This window comes from Schistosoma mansoni (genome assembly GCF_000237925.1).
Source record: "Schistosoma mansoni, WGS project CABG00000000 data, chromosome 3 unplaced supercontig 0141, strain Puerto Rico, whole genome shotgun sequence".
Lineage (NCBI taxonomy): Eukaryota > Metazoa > Platyhelminthes > Trematoda > Strigeidida > Schistosomatidae > Schistosoma > Schistosoma mansoni.
This window is the reverse complement of record NW_017386011.1, coordinates 323,649-339,134: the sequence shown is the minus strand read 5'-3', so window position 1 is coordinate 339,134 and position 15,486 is coordinate 323,649. Positions and strand designations below refer to the sequence as shown.

The 15,486-nt window shown below is 37.8% G+C and overlaps 1 protein-coding gene across 1 annotated transcript; it reads left to right on the top strand.

Moving 5' to 3' along the window:
• Positions 1-428: 428 nt before the first annotated feature.
• Positions 429-14,657, top strand: Smp_176480 (hypothetical protein; the record flags this gene model as incomplete). The annotated part of the gene is made up of 4 exons (XM_018791230.1): positions 429-706; positions 1,498-2,071; positions 8,255-8,407; positions 13,098-14,657. 4 exons carry the CDS (start codon positions 429-431, stop codon positions 14,655-14,657), a joined length of 2,565 nt encoding a protein of 854 aa, XP_018645567.1.
• Between the last annotated feature and the right edge of the window lie 829 nt (positions 14,658-15,486).

The window sequence follows — 15,486 nt, the reverse complement described above, 5'->3', positions numbered from 1 at the left end:
TAATACAAGGATCCTAAAACCATATTCTTAGCATGATAAGTGATTCATTCGTCCTTGCAGCGTTTCGGTTAGCCATAATGTTTAACACATCACTGTCATTCGATTGTATACTTTACGTTTACCACGAAAACAGTGCTTTTATTAGGCTGATTATCGCCCTGATGTTACTTATCAGCCGAATTGCGTTACTTAACTTTCATTCGGTTACAGATAGTTATAACATTGTTTACATTACTAGCTTAGATCAGAGAGTAGTTCTTGCACCCGTCAGTCATGAACATTCACTTCATCGTTTAAATTTCTATGTTTTATTGAATATATTTTCAGTAGAGTATAATCGACCAATCTACAGAAAATTTGGTTTGTTTTTGCCCCAAGTTCCTACCTTGTATCTCATGGCCATGACAGTCTTGTGATAATCAAATGGAATGGATAATGTACCATGTTGCTATTGTGCCTATGAAGTGCCTTTCCATGGAGTTTCTTCAGAACATCCCACAGGTCACTTGCTAACTGCTGTTAGAAATTCAGGGGAGAAGCAATTGGTTGGAAAGCCTTTGGATAAAATTTTTCGATTTGGATGTTTTGAAGTTGTACACAATAAATTAACATTGTATGGAATTCTGGGTTTATCAAATTGGGAAGTCTTATTTGTACCATGTATTAATCTTGGACAAATAAATAGGGAGGAAATTAATGCTACTCGGTTAGTTAGTTAGTTTAGGTTGTCTTTTTTAAAACAGTTTAGTTTTCTAATTGAATGTATTCTATGCGATGTCGTTTTCAGTTATACGATATCAGTTGCTAAAGCACTATTAGGAAATACTTCGTTTCCCAAACATTTGACTAGATCTTGTTGACTGAAGTACTGCTTAAAAAGGTTGCACAGATTTGGAGCCGTTCACCAAGTCTCGTTTTCAGCTTCCTAAAAGCCACATTGTTAATAGTCATTTCTCAAAGATATACCAAATTATTCTATCAAAGCTCATGGGTTTCCTATTATAAAGCCATCAGTAGTGGTAACTAATACATTGTCAAAATACTCTTCAGATACTATACTTGTAGCCTTGATGTGATTGATATTGAGTTATACCATTAAGTAGATGACCACAAGAGACTGTGTTTGACAGATATTTTAGTACTAGTAAGGGATTTGAATACACAAATGGAGTGTGTGAGTAATGAGGAAGTTCGGCAATGTGTATTCAGGCACATTGACGATATTTCGATTGGTCTCATCATCGTAAAACACCAACTTCGGTGGGTTGTGTGTATCTTACGAGCATCATCCCAGAGAGTTCCTCATTGTGCATTATTTTCGGATGGTGAGTCTGGTTTTGAAAAGCAGAGTGGTGGTCAGTTTATAACTTGGTTTTTTAGGATGTTTCCTTTTATTGGTTGACTCCAACACTTTATTATTAACATATTTTTTTTTAAAACTAACTTTTAGTTATTTAAAATCCTCTTCTTTTTTTTTGAAAAAAATTTTGTGTACAGTCAATTGTTATCTCAAGCACTGCATCGTACAGAGCCTTATTTCTATCATTCATGGATTTCTAACCGTCCTGGATGTATAGGTTTAGGTAAAATTGATTATTTACTTATACAAGATCGACATGATCGTATATATAAATTTGACCCAATACATAATCTATGGTTACGTTCAGTGAATGGTTCCAAATTAAACTTTAAAAAGTGTTGGTTAAATGGAAGTAAGAAATTACCACCACATACACCATCACGTTTATTCATATTAACAACAGATTTTGAAGTGTACAATTTTCAACTATGTTATGACAATTTGAAATTAATTAAAATCTCTTTATTAACTTCAAAAGAATCGAATATATTACGAAAGAATATAAAAAGTAATATAAATTTATTTATAAATTCATTAACAAAAAGAATTTCACATATTCGTAGATCTACAGGCTATTTATTAGCTAATGAATATGCAATTCATAATTTGGAAACATTATTAATTGTTAAACAAAATACAAATTTTAGTTCTTATAAAAGATCTAATGTAAATATTAATGAAAGTAATCGGAATAACAATGAATATAATTTTGTAAGTTTAGTTATATCTATAACAATTATTATTATGATTACTATTACTGATAACGCTGGTAGAAAAATAAGCATTACAGACAACGTTTATAAAGAAACGTCCCCAAATGCCCTGGTACGGTCCATAGTGGGGAGAGTCCGCTCTCCCTCTTCAAATGCTCTCACATGGCCACGCGTATATAGCCTCTGCCAGCGAAGTCCTACTCACTGACTTCTCGCACCACGGGTGTTGTTTACGAAAGTGAGAGGACGAAAAGCGAATGTCCGGCGCTTTAACCGGGTTGGTGGACACGGAAAGTCCACCTAGGGGAGTTAGAAAACCCTGATTCCAAACTAATGGTGGACATGGGTTCCAGGATCCTGAAGGAGCAAATGGCGTATGAGCCAACTGTTGGTCACCAGCTACCATGAGACTGCATCTCCTCACGACGTTCCACTGCCTTGTGGATCAGACCTTTAGGTCGAAGGCTCCGAGTGTGGCCCCCTAAGAAAATCACCTGTTTCAGTTTAGGCGTCTGGGCAATATCACAGTACTCACACAAATCAAATGAGATTCGTGCGGCGCATATTTATCCGGTGCTTTTTTGTACCAATATTTGCGTTTAAATAAATTATAAAGAAACAAGAAAGGTTTAGTGTATAAAAATCATAGGAAACAGCATGAAGACTTGAACATCAAAGAAATGTTTGAATTAGTGCATCCGCACCGTTCTGATTATCTCCCATTCAATTGGCAATATTACTCAATAATTATTATCCAATGATTTTGGTGATATGTCGCAGTCAGCTGAGGTGGCTGCTCACTGTTTTATTTCAGGATCTTAGTTTCTCTCTTGTGAATGTTGACTCTGTAGAAGGCACTGCTACACTGGCGGACTGCGTCTGCATTTTTTACTGTGTATGGGAGAAATGGACTAAGTCGTCTGCAAAGGCCAAATCATCCAACTGTATGTAAGGTGACCACAGTAACTCATGCTTCTCTGGAGGGTCAGTGGGTGTTCAAGGCTCTGTGACCACATGTTCTGCTACTCTTAAACCTCAGTAACTGGTTTTCATTCTTTGTTTGTGACTGGTCACTCTGGTTTACCATATTTCCCTTCTGGCTTCTTGGTTAGACTATATAATTCTTGAAATTTCCCTCTTTTGAAGATTTATTCGCTGTCGTTACATATTTCTGCTTGTCGGCTTTATTGCTGTTTTTCATTCGTTTGTTTGCCTCTGTATATTCAGTCTGTGTCTCGGCTTCTCTCGTTTTTTTCGTCCGTTGACTGCGGTTTTTTATTTATTTTATTTAAACACATAAATATTGGTACAAGGAAGCACCAGATAAGTATGCGCCACACAAATCTCATTTAATTTGTGTGAGGGCTGTGATACTGCCCAGGTGCCCATACTGAAGCAGGTAGTTTTCTTAGGGGGCCACACCCGGAGCCTTTGACCTAAAGGTCTGATCCACAAGGCAGTGGAGCATCGTAAGAAGATGCAGTCCCATGGTAGCTGGTGACCAACAGTTGGTTCATACGCCATTCGTTCCTTCAGGATACTGTAGCCGATGTGCACCATTGGATCCTCCACATCCACCAACCCGGTTAGAGCGCCGGACATTCGCTTTTCGTCCTCTCACTTTTGTGAACAACACCCGTGGTGCGAGAATTCAGTGAGTAGGACTTCCCTAGAAGAGGCTATATATTCGCGTGGCCATATGAGAGCATTTCGAGAGGGAGAGCAGACTCTCCCCACTCTCGGCCGTACCAGGGCATTTGGGGGCGTTGACTGCGGTTCTTCTCATCGTGAGTCTTGAACAGATTGTCTACAAATACTCGTTCTCGATACTGGTGTTTATTGACTTCTGGACCTCCTGGTATGTTGAAGTTATTGCTTCTCTAATCCAATGCAGGCATGTTCGGGATTAGATTCTCCCCCTCGAAGTGCAAAATGTCACTTCAGGATTGGGTTGCATCGACACCTGAATTAATGATAGGGAGTAATGTAGTTGAGCGTGATGACCGTTTCACTTATCATGGGAGTCTCATCAGCCCTTGTGGTCTGGTGTTTGACAAAGTCTCAGCACGGATACAGAAGGCTCGACTAGCTTTCACCAACTTGCGTCATTTATGGCGTAGGCAAGATATCCGTCTAGCAACCAAAGGACGGGTTTACTGTGCAGCAGTTCGTTCCGTCCTATTTTATGGCAGTGAAACATGGCCGATAAGAGTATAGGATATTCGTAAGCTACTAGTTTTCGATCATAGGTGTCTTCGAAGCATTGCCCGTATATCCTGGGACCACTGAGTAAGTAATGCAGATGTTAGGAAACGGGTACTAGGTAAGGATGGTAAATGGATTGATGAAGTAGTGAAACGTCATCAGTTGAGATGGTTGGGACACGTGTTACGTATGTCTAATCACCGATTGCCCCGACATGCGATGTTTTATGGTGTATGAGTAGGTTGGAAGAAAGCTAGGGGCGGCCAGACCAAAACGTGGCACAAATCCATGAAGTCACTGACAAGTTGACTGAGCCATACCGGTAGGTGTAGACTACCTGGTTGAGATCCGCAAGATGATAGCAATCGATGGTTAAAGACCTTGAATGGCATGGCTCAAAATCGTTTGCAGTGGTAAAGATGCATCCGCTCTTTGTGTTCTCTCCAGTTCCAATCTTCTAAATTCTTCATGTCCCTATCTTTTTTTCTCTTTCCAGATTTATTTCACTGGATTACACTCCTTCAATAACAACTTTAAACCCTAATTTTTCGGATTACTGCTTATACTCTTACTATCTACACCACCATGGGATTTGAATCGACAACTGCATCTCTGTGCTAATGTGGTATGGCAACTCGAACTGATGTATGTATGTACGAAGTCCTACGTTGTGAGTGTAACTTCGCTAATCCCTTTTCGGTCATTCTCCATAGTGATTTCCACTTCTTATATTAGAATTTTCGCGTCTTAAACCTGGTTCACATAGTCATCTTGAGCTTGCTGAGATTTTAGCATCACAAAGGAAAGTTGTATTAAACTTCCGTGACTTCAGTTTCACCTTGATCACCATCATGTGATGATCTGAAGCCATTTCAGCCGCCCTCTTTATTCGTACATCTTCGATGAACCTTCTGAATTTGTTATTGATACAGATATGATTGATATGATTCTCCGTAGTGTGGTCCAGTGAAACCCATTAAGCTTTGTGCGTGTATATGTAGTGGGAAATGTTACTGCCCATGACCATGTTGTTGAAGGCACATATATGTGGCTATCTTTCACCATTCTCGTTCCTTCCTCGTACTCTATGTCATCCTATAATGTCTTCATACCTCATGTCGTCCGTAGCGACCTTGGTCAAGTTTGCAAGTGTTGAGATTAACGATGCTATCCAAAATAGGTGCAGGAGATTTCGAGCCTATTATGTAGGGGTTGAAAGCTCTACGTTTCACCCAATAAGCTACCATTTTTCCCAGTCTAGCTATCAATACACATGTACCAGTTTACCTAGTTATTTTTTAGTGTCTATTTAAAGATACCTATATAGTTTTGGAAATCACATCACTTTTCCATGTGTACATTCGTCCAATGCCCGTTTACATCAACCCTCCATGAAATCGTAATAAAAACTGTAAAGCTCTCTGAAAACAATCCATATCGTAGATTTTCATTAAATTGATTGTTAATGAATGAATTATTTGACGTTGTTGACTATTGTCTATACAGGGTTATAGTGGAAATAGAAAGCTGTTGGATATTATCTTATTCAAAAACGTCTTTGAGTGTCCTATTCTAAAATATCCTATTTGAGAGGATTACAGAAAGTTGCACCATGCCTAAACACCGTATTATTGGGTGGAAATGAATCTTTTACTTAGAAATACTTCTCTTTGACTTGCAGTACTTATATCTGTTGTGTAAAGATAGGGATTAAATTCAATTTTCACAAAGTTAAGTATAAATTCAGCAATGTTTTGTTTTTCTGTATTTATCCATCGTTAAGTTGCTAAGAAAATCTCTCTAAAATCCAGCTTTACTGATGACAGAGTTCAATAAAAGCAAACTTAATCACTTCATAAGTCCTTTATCTCATTTACTTCAACATCTATTTGTGCCAAAACGTGGCACAAATCCATGAAGTCACTGACAATTGGACTGAGCCATGATGGTAGGTGTACACTACCTGGTCGGGATTCGCGAGACGATAGCAATCGATGGTTAGAGACCTTGAATACCATGGCTCAAAATCGTTTGCATTTGCGCAGGTGCATCCACTCTTTGTGTTCTACCAAATTCTAATCTTCTGACTTCATGTCCCTATCTTTTTTCTCTTTCCAAATCTATTTCATTGGATCATACTCCTTCAATAACATCTTTAAACCCTAATCCTTCACATAATACTTGTACTTTTACTACCTCTATCACTATGGAGTTTGAATCGACAACTGCATCTCTGTGCTAATGTGGTATGGCAACTCGAACTGATGTACATATGTGCGAAGTTCTACGTTGTGACTGACTGACTGAACATCTATATCTATTGTTAGCGTGGAATTAGTTATATTTGTCTTAACTTATATTAGTATAAAATGGAATGTCGTTCTGTCACACTTGACGTCTGGACGGTATAGCAATCGACTATAAACAACATAAGGAATATCACAGATATAAATTATTTATTGTTTTATCGAATTATGCTTCATAGATTGTTTTAGGTAATAAAAATACATCATTCCACAGCATATAACGTGAATACTCATTCAACAAAATAGTCTAAACAATTATTCAGTACGTTATCCGACAACTTACTGTGATATAAATCGAGCAACTTGAGATAAGCCTATATATGTACATATTCTACTTATTATAAGTCGATTTGTGATTATCTGATAAGCTGTTCAAGGTCGTCAATATATTTTAGGTTTGTCGATTAAGTTTTTGTTTTAAGGGAAGAAAATAGCAATTTATTAGTAATTCATGGTTTTAAACGGTGATTAATCACACCTCTTAGTCTCTGTATGAGGAATAAAGTTCTATAGCCTTATAATCTAATATTTCGGAAGGGGTTTTGTGGAGAATTTAGTATTTTCATAGTTGAAATCATGAGTCAATTGAAGCTAGACCACCATGGAAAACCTGGAAGCACTGGACGGCCGTCTCGTCCTATTGTGAGACTCCTCATTCGTGTGCATCCACAATCCCGCTTGCGAGATTCAAATACAGGGCCTTCGTTTCCGCGTGCGAACGCTTAACCTCTAGACGACCTTTAAGCCGGCATCCAACATGAATCAAGGACTCATCTACTTAGCCATTTGTTAAAAGTTTAGTTATCTTTTTAAAGCAGGAATTATCAAGACATTCATTTTATTGAGTATATATTGCAAACAGTAATTGACCAATCGAGTTTTAAATATCAATAATCAAGAGACTACAAACCCTTAAAATTAATTCTGCTAAATAGTTGTTTTAGTCAGTCAGTCAGTCAACCGTTACTGCTACCTTGACATGGTGGTCGGGCTTGCCTATCGTGATGAAACAACCGAGCTATACTGGCTGAAACAATCGTTCCTCAAGGTCCTACCATGCCAGACATATCGGTTGAAGAGCGGTAAGACTAAAAGCAGCAAACCCAAGGTCCGAAGGCGAAGTCGTACTGCTGACTGTACAGAGGTGTGACAGCAGTAAGGTGTTTCCTTCAAACAACTAGCATAACAGCGATGCTGCCTTCCCACAAGGAGGAGTGGTGTTAGAAAAGGTCGACCCTAAAAATGCACACTTCACCCTATCCCACGGATATCCGTCTCCGGATGTAAGGTCCCAACAAGTACGGAGATAACACACAAACTACTTACAAAATGGTCGTGTGTGATCGACCTCAAGCGGTTGTCCCTTGGGCACTGCGGTCACGCTCTCAGATCATAAAGACCACTTCTAACCCAATTTCCTTTTCAGGTACCTCTAGAAGAACCCTTCCACGGTGTGGGAACCCGGGAAGTGATAACTGCCCTCTTATCTCTAACAGCACTCAAGACCACTGTATTCATAATCAAGTTGTTTTAATACTTACTAAAACCTCACAATTTTGTCAGTAATGAAATATACAATAATTTGTTTTACATTTTCAATGTTGTAATTGGTCTCATCTATATGTGCCTTATTTTCTTCTTCTTCTCCTTATACACTAAACATTTGTCAGTCAGTCAACATTACTCCAATTAATTCATTGACAAGATTAAAAACAACTTGGTATCATCGTTTAAAAGGGAATTATACAATAATTGATAATACAGATTTTGCTTATTGTCGTACATTACCATTGGAGATACCTACAATTGCATTTAAAATGTCTGTAAGTGCATTGCTTGTTATGTATTAAATTATTCTGTTAATCATTATTATTCACTCTATATAATGCCTCCAAATGCCCTGGTACGGCCGAGAGTGGGGAGAGTCCGCTCTCCCTCTTCAAATGCTCTCACATGGCCACGCGTATATAGCCTCTGCCAGCGAAGTCCTACTCACTGACTTCTCGCACCACGGGTGTTGTTTACGAAAGTGAGAGGACGAAAAGCGAATGTCCGGCGCTTTAACCGGGTTGGTGGACACGGAAAGTTCACCTAGGGAAGTTGGAAAACCGTGATTCCAAACTAATAGTGCACATGGGTTCCAGGATCCTATAGGAACAAATGGCATATGAATCAATCGTTGTTCACCGTCTACCATGGAACTGCATCTCCTCACGACGTTCCACTGCCTTGTGGGTCAGACCTTTAGGTCAAAGGCTCCTGGTGTGGCCCCTTAATAAAACCACCTGCTTCAGTTTGGGCATCTGGGCAGTATCACAGTCTTCACACAAATGAAATGAGATTTGTGCGGTGCATATATATCTGGTGATTCATACGCCATTTGTTCCCTCAGGATACTGGATCCCATGTCCACCATTAGTTTGGAATCAGGGTTTTCCAACTTCCCTAGGTGAACTTTCTGTGTCCATTAACCCAGTTAAAGCGCCGGAAATTCGCTTTTCGTCCTCTCACTTTCGTAAACAACACCCGTGGTGCGAGAAGTCAGTGAGTAGGACTTCGCTGGCAGAGGCTATATACGCGTGGCCATGTGAGAGCATTTGAAGAGGGAGAGCGGACTCTCCCCACTATGGACCGTACCAGGGCATTTGAGGGCAGAAAGTATGAAAAACATCATGTATTTCTTTATGACATGAAAATATAAATTTTTCATAGTCGAGCATCAATCTCTTGATACAAAAGTTAAATTATGTTCGATACAAAAATTCATCTGATCTTATTCGAGATCAATTTTGTTTTCTTCATCACTCCATATAGCTTCCATGTATATTTGTATATACCCTAATCTATTCCTTGACAACATAACGCTTTGGTCGATATGTCCAAATCTGTTCATAAATATATATAGAGAGAAAGAGAGATCGCAGAAGTGTTGATAAATTATTCAATGCATCACAAGTAAACCATTTGTGTATTAGTTAATAGTAAAAACTAATCAATTTTCTTTTATGTTATCTATACCAATTGCACATGAAGTAGTAATGTAAAAGCACAATGTGTTTCTTTGAATATATACAATCTCATATATTATTCACAATGACTCTTTCTTATCAACAAAAAGTATTTTAAATTGCACATTAAGCTGATAATTGACACCAGCCTCTCTATTCTGATTGGTTTTAGATTTTTTTCACTGATAACCGGTTACATTAGTGTTGTGTTTTGCCCCTGTCAGTTATCAGGTGACAAAGTCACCAATCAGAATACCGACTTATGTGACCTTGTTATTATGCTAAACCAATGACTAGGCCCCCAAATACCCTGATGCGGCCGAGAGTGGGGAGAGTCCGCTCTCCCTCTCGAAATGCTCTCACGTGGCCACGCGTATATAGCCTCTTCTAGGGAAGTCCTACTCACTGCCTTCCCACAGTGGCGGGGATGTTGTTTACGAAATTGAGAGGATGAAAAGCGAATGTCCGGCGCTTTAACCGGGTTGGTGGACACGGCGAGTCCACCTAGGGGAGTCGGAAAGCCTTGATTCCAAACCAATGGTGCACATGGGCCCCAGTATTGTGAGGGAACAAATGACGTATGAACCAACTGTTGGTGACCGGCTACCATGTGACTGCATCTCCTCACGAAGCTCCACTGGATCAGACCTTTAGGTCAAAGGCTCAGGGTGTGGCCCTCTAAGAAAACCACCTGCTTCAGTTTGGGCACCTGTGCAGTATCACAGCTCTCACACAAATTAAATGAGATTTGTGTGGCGCATATTTATCTGGTGCTTTTTGTACCAATATTTATGTGTTTAAATAAATAAATAAACAACCAGCCTTAGCAGCCTTGCGTCAACTCCTAAATCCTTATTGGTCCTCAAAATAGTGACTTCTCGCCTAGACTTGTCTGCTTGAGTCCAGAATACAAATATCAGCCTCCGCTATATGAATCTCATATTTCACTCACACGTAGTTAATATAAAGATAAACCAGATCACAGCACACCATAAAATGAAAAATAATAATTGTACAAGATCAAGCCAAAAACAACTGTGAGTTTTGGATACTGTAACTGATAAATTGATAATAACTTAAGGATACTAAATCGTATAATAGTAACCAACAGGTCAACTGAAGGCTTATGATAGGTTATATATATATATATATATATATATTGACTTGGAATACTCAGATGACACAGTCCTGTTTGGCGAAGACGCTGATAAAATCTAGAGTCTTTTGGTAACACTGGGCAACAATGTCAGGATGTTTGAGATGCGTTTCTCCCCCTTTAAATGCAAGTTGTTTCTTCAGAATTGGCCTGCATCAACACCTGAACTAAGGATAGGGAGTGAAGTAGTCGAACGCGTCGACAACTTCACTTATCTTGGAAGTCTGATCAACCCTAATGGGTTGGTGTCTGACGAAATCTCAGCACGGATTCATAAAGCTCGTTTGGCTTTTCCCAACTTACGTCACCTATGGTGAAGACGAGATATCCGTCTATCAATTAAGGTACGAGTATACTGTGCAGCAGTTCGCTCTGTTCTACTTTACGGCTGCGAAACGTGGCCATTAAGAGAAGATACTTGTAAGTTACTAGTATTTGACCACAGAGACTCTGGGTGACATGTCTCAGAATCGATCACAATGGCGCAGGTGTATACACTCTTTATCTTCCCTTAAACCTTGAGGTTAAAATTGCTTCATATCTGTCTTCCTTCCTATACTTAGATCCCTGTATACAACCTTTCTTTTATAGATTACCTCCACTAAATTAACTACTTCTATGAATTCGGTGTTCATCTTGTTGTGTTAACGAGGTATGGCAACTTGGACCGATGCATATATGTGCCTGGTCCTACGTTGTATGTGATTGACTGACTGATATATAGTTACTTGACAGTTATACAGTAAGAATATATATAATGACAGTCTACAAATAGTTGCTGGAAGTTACCCATAATTTAATCTTCTCCATATACAGCAATTCGGTTTGGTTTACTAACTATTTATCTTCTCGTTTAGTCGTTGTATTACTTTTCTTGTTCATTTCATGCTCGATTATCCCGTCAATTATCATGATTACTCATTTGCGTCAAAGCGTAACAAATCAAAAGGGAATTTTGTGTCTATTTAACATTTTCCTTTCGGTTCGTTTCCCGGTTTCTGACTGACTCTATAAGTCACAAATTCAAAACTTAAGTGATCAATTAGATTTATTATTATTTAGATACATAAAGATTGGTACAAGGGTACACCAAATACAAATGCGCCACACTTCGTCATTCGATTTGCGTGAGGGCTGGAATATTGCACGGACACCCAAACCGAGGCAGGTGGTTTTCCTAGAGGGCCACTCCCTGAGCCTTTGACTTGAAGGTCTAATCCACAAGGCGATGGAGTAACGTTAGGGGATGCAGTCCCATGGTAGCTGGTAACCAACAATAGGTTCATATGCCATTTGTGCCTTCAGGATCCTGGGGCCCATGTGCACTATTGGTTTGAAATTAGGGTTTTCCAACTCTCTTAGGTGGGCTTTCCGTGTTAACAAACCCAGTTAAAGCGCTGGACATTCGCTTTTGATCCTCTGGATTTCGCAAACAAACGCCCTCCGCGAGAAGGCAGTGAGTATGACTTCCATGAATCAGTTAGACTAGTATGGTAATACCCAATTGGTTCCAAGGTAAACAATCGATAAAAAGTGGAATACGCTTGTTTCCAATTAATAGTGCCTTATGTATAATTAAGCCACTAGAATATTATAAAATTACACTTGATATGTTTTCAAATAAATAGAAAAACTGTTGTCAATGAAGAATACAAATTTTATGTAGAGTTTTAGCAAACGTAAAATTATTTCATGTAAAAGTGATTCAATTAATGTATACTGATTTGTTTAACAACAAAAATAAACTTCTGAAATAGGACTATCCAGATCTGAAATAGGAGACTTTCGTTTCATCTGATTATTCAAATCACCTAAACCCAAGTCCACTTATGAATTAATGTATTACTTATGAGTAGTGTAGTCATTTCATGTTTGTGAATTGAGGCAATATCGAGGCAATACGGACAGTATGCACGTATGCCAATAAGAGACTGACCAGTTGCAGTCCTAAAACATCAATGGGAAGATTCAAACAAACAATACTAAGTGAATTTAAACTTCACCTCATTGTACAAGCAAGTGGCTATCAGGACTCAGTAGCTGAGTGGATAACGCGATGGCGTTTGAAGCAAAAGGTACTTGGTTCGAGTTCCAGAGTGAACATCAACACTGAGATGCAAGTACATCCAGTTGACGAGTCCCAAATAGGATGAAACGCGCGTCCTGGATTCCACTATCCATCTTTGCTTATAATGCTTGTGAATTAGGGCATTATCGAGGCAATACGCACCATATGCACATATGCCAATTAGAGACTGACCAGTTGCAGTCCTAACACATCAATGGGAAGATTCAAATAAACAATAGTAAGTGAATTTCATATTTTCTTGTTGTATTTCTTTTTTTTAGGTAATTATATTTCGCGATTACTTTGAAGGACACCGATTTCCAATTTTATCATTTTATTATTCAAATTCATTAGTTCACAGTAAAAATTCCAATTTATACAAGCATTATCCACCTTATTCATTGACTGCTACTACTGCTACTAATACTAATACTACTACCACTACTTCCCCGGTTTCAATGCCATTAGTACCCCGATTCGGTGTATGGATATTAAGATCTGGTAATTTATTAACAGATATTAATATTAATCAACTTATTGATTGTAATGATCAATTATCCACATCCAATCAACAAAGATTATTTATAAAACATATTAAATTATCATTTAGTGATCATTTAAATGAATTATTCAAAGATAGAAATATTGCCAAATCAACAGAACAAACTTTCCAAGAATTTTATATTCCTTTCCAAGAAGATTCCTTGAAAGACTTATGCTCTGCTGATGATTATCCGTCAATAACAACATCAGATCATTCAAATAATGATCATCATAATGCTGATATTGCAAAGTCTTCAGAACAGAACGGTTTTATTCCATCTTTATTTACAACAGATATATATAAAATGAATCAACATTATGAGAATTGGTTAATACCTAAGCATAATCATATTAAACAATCATGGTTACAATTAAAAAATCTTATACAATTACCACAAATTTATACACCAAATGTCGAGATTTTCAATGAGTTTACAAATACTACTAATAATAGTAGTAGTAGTATGAATAATACTACTAATTATGATTCTTCAGTAGTAGTTAGTGGTCATCAATCATTGAATAATGTTGGAACTGCAACAACAACTACTACTAATACTACTACCAATAGTAATGATAATCTACTATTTATGAATTGGGATACATTATCTACCGATTCATTAAGTAGTGATCGTGAAAAGAAATATTCCAACATATTTTTAAGATCAAAATCAAAACAACAAATGGATCATTTAATGATTAATAAACGTTTATCAACAAGATCTGATTGGCGTAAATTTAGTTTTTCTAATTTACTTAAAAGTGATGGTGATGATTATCATAATAACAGACATAACAACGTCATTCATAATAATCATACTAATACTACTAATAATAATAAAAGTAGTAGTAGTAATAATATACGTAATAGTATAAGTCAATCATTTAGTAGAAATTATTCATATTTATATTTATTAAATAAAAAGAAATTAGATCATTTTGCATTTCAATATAGTCCACATAGATCTGATTGGTATGATTATTTATTATCAACAAATTGGTTAGATTTATTATTGTTTATATTAAAACAAGCAACACAATTAAGTCAATTAATTAATCAATATTCAATCAAACCAATGGATAATTATAATGGAACAATTATATTATTAAGTGGACCAGATAGTGGTCGAAATTGGCAACCAATTTTAATGAGTCTTGTACAGGTAAGATTATGTTATATAGATGTATATATATATATATATATATATATACTCTCATATGGCCATGCGTATATAGCCTCTGCCAGGGAAGTCCTACTCTCCGCCTTCTCGTGGCGGGGATGTTGTTTACGATATTGAGAGGACGAAAAGCGAATATCCGGCGTTTTAATCGGGTTGGTGGATACGGAGAGTCCACGTAGGGGAGTTGGAAAACCCTGATTCTAAACCAATAGTGCACATGGGCTGGCTCCAGTATCCTGAGGGAACAAATGGCGTATGAATCAATCGTTGGTCACCGGATACCGTGGGACTGCATCTCTTCACGATGCTCCACTGCCTTGTGGATCAGACCTTTAGGTCAAAGGCTCCGGGTGTGGTCCCTTAAGAAAACCACCTGCTTCAGTTTGGGCACCTGGGTAGTAACACAGCCCACACACAAATCAAATGAGATTTGTATGGCGCATATGTATCTGGTGCCCCTTTGTAACAATATTTATGTGTTCAGATAAATAAATAATGTTATATAGATATACAATAAATGTTGGCCATTTGATTTACAGTATAATTATAAAACTATGATTTTGTTTATAGTCAACCGTAGATGCTGCTTTGATTTAGTGGTCGGATACATATCTAGCGTGATAACTCAGTCGAGCTATATTGTCTAGAACAATCATTCATTTAGATCTTACTATGGTAGGCAAGTTGGCTGGAAATCGTTAAGATAAATTAGCGTACTCGTGGTCGGAGGACAAAGTTATGCTGTTGACTGTATCACAGTGTGATGTCTATAAGATACCTTTATCAGACAATCCGTATTTGTAACGATGCTGCTGTGTTCCTATAACAGAAGGAGGGGTTGGTAAAGGTCATCCCTGTAATCAATACCTCAACTCTCCCCATAGATTTCCGTCTCTTGTAGTAGAGCCAATAAAGTACGGAGCTAACACATCAATAGGTCCTCACA